The following is a 7961-nucleotide window of genomic DNA, read 5'->3' as shown; positions in this document are numbered from 1 at the left end:
TTACTTAATTTTATCAGTATCTACTTATCTCTAAATTTTAGATAGATGTAGGATTACGGTAGTTAATGAAATTCTACACACCAAATTGGGCGCCAAGGCTTACGATAATTTTATACGTAGCGCTTTCGGCACGGCATCGGACATCGTCACATCGCCGATGAAGCGTTAATCCCATACCGTCGCCGAGCCTTAGTGAGTTTTAGCCTACTAATACCAATGCACCGTTTCCATTAAAACTTAAACACTTCATTTCAAAACATGGTTTTAATTGTACTTTCTTGGTTTTAAGCTCTAGGCATTTTATTTTAAAATTAAATTACCAAAAGTTCTCCCATACGTCCATCGTAGCTAAATTTACATGTAAACTCCATAGAAGCGTAAAACTCATGCGCGGTTATAAGTGTGAATAGGTCTATACAATATTCCAACTGCCGCTCGTCAAGTTGGTCTTGAGTCGGATTGAAGGCGGCGTTATTCTTTTCCAAGTGAGCCTTGACGTGAAGTATTGTGGGCTGATAGTCCCATAACTATATCGGGCCGATTGATCAGGTTTGGTGTGGGCCCAACTAGTTTTTCCTACTAAGGATATGTGTAACTTTATTTGGATCGATCCTAAACCAATCGATTTTAATTTCAGAGTCGAGGCATCCCCAAAGGACACTAATCGCCATTTTGTAGCTCAAAATGCATAATCAAAGGTGCTACGTCTTTTGCAATATTTGATGTTGGGGAGGGGGTAAATAAGATAATCTAGTTTTTCAACTCAAAGTTAAGGCAGAAAGAGTTTAAAAGCAGTCTGTGTTTGTGCGCCGCTTTAGCAGCTGCTTTGTGTTTATATGTAAAGAAATCCCATAAAACCTTAATATTTTATTTTTCATAATATAAAATGAATTTATGGAAATATTTTACGTAATTTCGACGCCCATAGTCATTTTGTAGCTGTAAAGCTCTGTTTTATTTTGATATTCCAAGAACATTTCTTAACTATATTATTTGAAATAACTGTTTATATATTACTTAAGCTATACTACGTCTGTATATAGCATAAACCTTGCTTTTGAAATTACAAGAATAACGTTAAGATAAAATGAAGCTTTATCTGTTAATAGACATACTGAACCAAGAGGTAAACAAATGAGGCATAAAGTGAAATATAATACTGGTTTAGGTTTTCGTGTCTGTATTGAAGACCCATTAACGGTTCGCAGTGAGCCGAAAGTTAAATACACTTTTAAATAATCAGGTTAAGATTTTATAAAAGAAGAAAGCGTCAGTAGGGTCTTCGTGCCGATACTGGCACAGGTAAAGTGGAAGGCAGGGTGGAGCGTGAAGCGAGGAGTGTGGAGCGTGGAGCACAGTACAGTGGAAGGCAGGGTGGAGCGTGGAGCAAAGTGCAGTGGAAGGTATGGAGGAGCGTGTGGAAGGAATGGGGGTGGATACGAGATGGCGGATGAGACTTTGTACGTAAACCTTTTGACTGACGCACCCCGCTCTCAGACCTGAAAGGGGGCGTTTATGATTGACGCACCCCGCTCTCGCACCTGCAAGGGGTGTTTTTGATTGACAGGTCAATGAAACGTGTTCGATTCTCGGATGTAGAAGTACATACATTGAAGTATGAATATAGGGTGAATTATGATTTAAGAAATAAACAGTATTTTAATATGTTAATTAGATTAAAATTTGAACCATTAATTTCTCCCGTATTAATCAAATGGTTAAGGGGAGATGAAACTGCAGATTACGTCGGGGGAAAATAAGGTGTCCTCCCATTGGATCGAATCCCATTCGACCGAATTCCCAATCGACCGATTTTATCTGAAATATGATTTTAAATCCCGCCGTTTGTGCGGTTTCTGCCTATTGGGATTTTTTTTATTAAGAATATTAAAGACCAACAGACCACTGGTTCCTGGAACACATTTCCCTGACCTACCTCGACCACATTTACAAGGTTCAACTGCTGGATTGAATGCTAACGCTTCGCCTTGGTCACATGGAACATTTGCCTCACTTGCTGGAGGGTTACCACCTGTAATGGCTCAACACTCTGGATCTGGCCAGCCTGTGGGCAACTCCATTCGCCATGGCCCAAGCCAGGTTGCACGAGCGCAGAAACCAGCAAAAACTGGAACGGCGGTAAACTCACGGCTGAAGACTGCGGAACGCCCACCACGTGTCAATAAGAGTGCCCGTAAAGCACTTTTTGTCAGCCGCCTAGACAAGGACTTACTCTCCACTGACCTTAAAGAAGCCCTGGCGGAAGAATCGGGTATCAATTCAGCTCTATGTATCCGACTAAAGCCCAAACATCCGGGGGCGAATCATTCATCATTTTATGTCTCTTGCACGGATGCTAGCGAATTTGATAAATTATCTGATTTATCAATCTGGCCATTAGACTGCATCATTACTGACATTCATGGTGAACCACGGGACGCTCATAAACACGCATCGGAGTTCTGTACTACCACCGAAGACGATGATCTGACTACTGTACCAACTAACACCTAATGAAACAAATCTCTATAGCCTATCAAAATGTTCGTGGTCTCCGTACCAAATCAAAAGAATTTTTAAATAATATTATAGCTCAGGATTTGGACGTCATCTGCTTAACAGAGACGTGGTTAAATAACACTACTTTCACGGGTGACTATTTTCCTTCTACTTACCAGGTTTTTCGGGCCGATCGCCCTGATCCATTATTTAAAAATGTCCGGGGAGGAGGGACTTTGATCGCCATTAAGAAATCGTTGTCGCATTGCAGACGTCAAGACTTTGAAGGAACTCCAGAATGTGTGTTTCTGGAAATTAATCTTGACAATTCGCGCTCAATTATGTTGGGAAATTGTTACTTTCGCCCATCTAATGATGATTTACAATATAAAAACTATAAGGATTGCTTACTTACGGCTACCCTGAATACTGATTGCGACATTCTGCTACTCGGCGATTTCAATCTTCCAGGGATTAACTGGGAGATCTTTGGCGATCACGGTTGCACCTCCCCTGTTAAACAAAAAGCAGCCCACGTCTTTGAAATATGCTATAGCTTAAATTTACACCAAATCAATAAGTGTCCAGAAAACAAAAATTTACTAGATTTATGCCTTACAAATATAAACGGTATAGAAACTATTGATCTTGAAGATCCTTTCGTCAGGATTGACCCTTATCACCCGCCCTTTTGCCTGAAACATACCGATACCTTTCGCACTACTTTACCATCTATCAGCCCCGTCTTTAATTATAGGAAAGGCGATTATTTTAGACTTTATAATTCGCTGTACAATACGGATTGGACACCAATTCTGGGATCTGATGATGTTGAATCTTGCGTTAAGTATATAACGGACCGTATACGCTCTGCCATGTCCACGTGTATACCTAAACGCGGTCGACCTGGTGGAGGAAGATTTCCCCACTGGTACTCAGTAGAACTACAACGGGCAATAAAAAATAAAAAATACCTTTATGGGAAAAAGCTTCGCACTGGGTTATTGCAGGATGCTATCGCATTTCGTAAGAGCAGGGCCATTGTCAAGCGTTTGGTAGCTCGTGACAGAAAATCTTTAACAGAACAGGTTTGCGAAAGCGCATTAGCCCACCCTAAACAATTCTGGCGTTTTGTCAATGGAAACCTTAAGGACTTTAGCTCTACTATTACGCTCAATATAGACAAACGGCTCGTTTCTGAACCGTATAAACTGGCTGAATGCTTTAAAGACCTATTTTCAGGGGTTTCCGTAGACAACACTGACCGGAACGAGACCTATTCCCTTGACTCGCATGACATTGCTGCTCATAGTTACTTAAACCAGATTATAACCCAGTCTGACATCTTTTGGGCCATAAAACGCCTGCCAAACAAGTTTTCGACGGGGGTTGATGGTATTCCCGCGTTCATTATCAAGGGATGTGCGGATGTCCTTTTACCCCTACTGGAACATATCTTTAATCTGTCAATACAGCAGCATTGCTTCCCTAGCCTTTGGAAAACAGCTGTAGTGGTGCCCATTTTCAAGAATGGATCATCCACAGATCCCAAGAATTACCGCCCAATTTCACTTTTAAGCGTCTTGGCTAAGATTTTTGACATGATTATGCATAAATTTATGCGGGATTGGTTGGAGTTCTTTCCCAACGAATGCCAGCATGGCTTTTCAACGGGAAAGAGCGTTGACACCAATCACGCTTCCTTTATGGATATGGTGGCTCCTGCGGTCATAAATAGAGGGCAGGTCGATGCAGTTTATCTGGATTTGGCGAAAGCCTTTGATAGGGTTTCCCATCGGTTCTTAAGGGACAAGCTAAAAGCTCTGGGTATGGGTGGCAATCTTTTATCCTGGGTAGTAGACTACTTGAGCACTCGGGTCAATGTCATAAAATGCAACGGTGATTTAACAAATGTGATATATCCTGTCCAATGTGGCGTTCCTCAAGGGTCATCATTGGGCCCACTTTTATTCAATGTTTACATTTTTGATTTGCAATTTGCCGTACATCATTCCAAGCTTTTCCAATTCGCCGATGATAATAAAATATGCAAGAGTATAAACTGTAAATCTGATAGTGCACTATTGCAACAGGACCTTGATTCGTTAGCCCTTTGGTGCTCTAAGAATAACTTGCCAATAAATCCAGTCAAATCAGTCCATGTGACCTACACGAGACGCATTTGCCGAAAAGTGATCACGAATTACGTCATCGATTCTAACAAAATACCTCGAAAAGATCTTATTAAAGATCTGGGCGTACAGTTTGACCACAGACTTTATTTTTATGAACATATTCACTTGTGTGTAAACCGTTGCCGGCGAACACTCGCGGTTTAATACAAGTTAACCAAGAAATTGAATTCTCTTGCGCATTTTCGGCTTCTATTTCTAAGTCTGGTCAGATCGCGACTAACATTTGGCTGGATTGCTTGGGGGGGTTGTAGCGCCTACCTTCTCGCTAAAATAGTGGGTGTTCAAAAAAAATTTGTAGAGTATTGTTTTCGAAATTATCTTAAAAATTTAGAATATAACTATGAAGGTATCCTTAATCACCTTGGACTCCCTACTATAAAAAGTGTCTGTTTACTCGCTGATTTCAAATTAATTTTCAAATTGTTACATAATTTAATGCCAATACCCTCTCTGCTAGAAAAATTAAATTTTAATGTTCCTCGACTTTTAAGAATCAACCCTGATACATTCTATGTTAAAGGCTCAAGCCTAATCCCTATTAACAGGATGCAAAGGTCCTGCAATCTTTTGAAAGAAAAGTTAGACATATTCTCTGTCAATTTTGCACAAATACATAATTATAAATGCAACTGTTAATTTTCGAGTTCATCGTCTTGTATATATGTAATATTTCTGTTATTATGCTATGATGTTATCACTAAGTGTATATTCTCGTGAATCTTTGTATGATTCTTTTTATACACATTAAACACCTTTTCAATTCAATTACTTATAAGGCTATATAAGTTAATTTAGCGATAGGAACTTTCGTCTCACCGTGGCGCAGTGGAAGAGTATCAGACTACCGTGCGACAGTCCTTGGATCGATTCCCCGAAAGAAAATGTAAACTACGTAATAGTAGTTTTATGCAATTGATTATTAATTTCATTTGAACTTAATTGCAGTTACGTTAGACAGTGTGGGAAACTATAAAGTAATGAAAAATACTAATGCAATAATGGCCTTTGAGTATTTGAAATATTTTGCGTAAATGTTATTAAAATTACTGTAATATTTTAGAGGGTTAAGGTTAGGTCAAATCAGGTTAGGTTGGGTTGGGTTAGGTTAGGTAAGGTTAGGTTTAGGTTAGGTTTTGTTAGGTTTTGTTAGGTTTGGTTAGGTTAGGTAAGGTTAGGTTAGGTTTGGTTAGGTTAGGTAAGGTTTGGTTAGGTTAGGTTTGGTTAGGTAAGGTTAGGTTTTGTTAGGTTAGGTTAGGTTAGGTTGGGATAGGTTAGTTTAGGTTAGGTTGGGATAGGTTAGGTTAGGTTAGGTTGGGATAGGTTAGGTTAGGTTAGGTTGGGATAGGTTAGGTTAGGTTAGGTTGGGATAGGTTAGGTTAGGTAAGGTTTGGTTAGGTTTGGTTAGGCAAGGTTAGGTTTTGTTAGGTTAGGTTAGGTTAGGTTAGGTTAGGTTAGGTTAGGTTGGGTTGGGTTGGGTTGGGTTGGGTTGGGTTAGGTTAGGTTAGGTTAGGTTAAGTTGGGTTGGGTTGGGTTAGGTTAGGTTTAGGTTAGGTTAAGTTGGTTAGGTAAGGTTAGGTAAGGTTGGGTTGGGTTGGGTTGGGTTAGGTTGGGTTAGGTTTGGTTAGGTTTGGTTAGGTTAGGTTTTGTTTTGTTAGGTTTTGTTAGGTTTGGTAGGGTTTGGTTGGGTTAGGTTGGGATAGGTAGGCTTAGGTAAGGTTAGGTTAGGTTAGGGTTAGGTTTGGTTAGGTTAGGTTTGGAAGTGGTAGGATAACCGATTTTCCAAAATATTTTTATTTTCATTGAGGTCCTTGCATAATAAAAGCGGGCCCTTTCCAACTAATTATTTTTATAAAGATTCTGGAACAATTAACGCTGCATTTATTAACTTACTTTAACAATAAATATATGCCTTTTCCAAAGTATTGATTGTTTTACGGGTCATTTTAGGTTGGCTTTGATTCGGCTCGGTTACAATAGAGGCATCCTTTTAAACTTGGGATTTGACCATCACAGTATCGTTTTTTATATAGGAAAGTGTATTGATAGACGCAAGCTTAAGGACAAGGGTATTTTCTATCAATCAAAAGAGGTATTTTTAAATTTGGTTTTAAAATACGGCGTTAAAAATATCTCGTTTAATAGCAATGAAAATTTTAAGATAATAAACCCGCACATTTTGGCTATATTCGGACCAACGGGATTCGGTTCATTGGGACATTCGGTCTAATGGGATTCGGCCCAATGGGCCAGCAGCGAAAATAAAGAATCCCCATAAAAACCCAGCTCTACCGATTATTCAAGATCATTCCAGAAAATTAAAAATAACCCATAAAACCCAGGTCACTAGATTATTCTAGAAAAATTAAAATTCCCCATAAAACCCAGGTTAATGTTGTGTAAGACCATGGCGTAAAATGTACAGTCAAAGTTGAAGATTGTTCGAGAATAATCTTCCCGAAAAAAATTCTGTAAGGGAGAGAAGTGTTTCTTTTTGTTGAACATTATTAATCTTGAAGTTATAGACTTAAATGGAGTGGGATGTTGCCAACGAAATCGACGATGATGGACCCATGATTACATGAATGCTTAATCATAAAACTGTCCGGAATAATAAGAAGTATTTATGTGCACTATTTAAATGTATATTATTTTCCGAGTGGATTTATAACCACAAGGAAATTGTAAATAAAAATTTAGGAGACGAATAAAAATGAAATTCAAATTGTAACTTTTAATTAATTTTCTTTTATTTTTTCCTACTTTTATTCATAATTAATGGTTGATGTAAGGTACCTCTAAATTTTCAATTACATTTTTTGTTATTATACCACTAATTTGTATTCTGAGAGAGCGGTTGCTCTCTTAGATAAGACCTCATACTGCGTTTAATGTATAAGGGTGGTTTTTTGATTCGATGTAACTTTTTTCCTATCATGGTTACTGCTTTGAAAAAATTCCACTGAACTAAAATTCGGACCCTTAATATGTAGTTAAAATTTCAAAGAGATCCCTCTATTAGTTTTCTTCATAGAAAATAAAGTTGCTAAGGGTGGTTTTCATTTCCATAAAAAAATTAAGACATTTTGGCAAAAAAAGGGAAATTTTCCCATAGGAATAACATGGGAAATGTTTGCTGTGATGGCCAAATTGACTCGAGCATTTTTTGAAGACTATTTATTCGATAGGTCTGAAAATGGTTTTAAATGAAAGGTTGAACATTTTTCTGGTGCCTTTCGAAGTTTTATTCAAAACAATTAATATTAAGTA

General features: G+C 38.4%; 1 protein-coding gene across 1 annotated transcript; it reads left to right on the top strand.

Annotated features, from left to right (window-relative positions):
* Window positions 1–2513: 2513 nt before the first annotated feature.
* Window positions 2514–4838, top strand: LOC149640198 (uncharacterized). The gene has a single exon (XM_089850669.1). The coding sequence runs from the start codon at window positions 2514–2516 to the stop codon at window positions 4836–4838; it is 2325 nt and encodes a 774-aa protein (XP_089706795.1).
* Window positions 4839–7961: the final 3123 nt, after the last annotated feature.

The sequence above is a fragment of the Phalangium opilio genome, unplaced genomic scaffold (genome assembly GCF_054372755.1).
Source record: "Phalangium opilio isolate 3A_F unplaced genomic scaffold, DU_Popi_V2 ptg000093l_1, whole genome shotgun sequence".
In the NCBI taxonomy this organism is placed as follows: Eukaryota; Metazoa; Arthropoda; class Arachnida; order Opiliones; family Phalangiidae; genus Phalangium; species Phalangium opilio.
The sequence above is the reverse complement of the archived record's forward strand: the minus strand, read 5'-3'. Positions and strand labels throughout refer to the sequence as shown.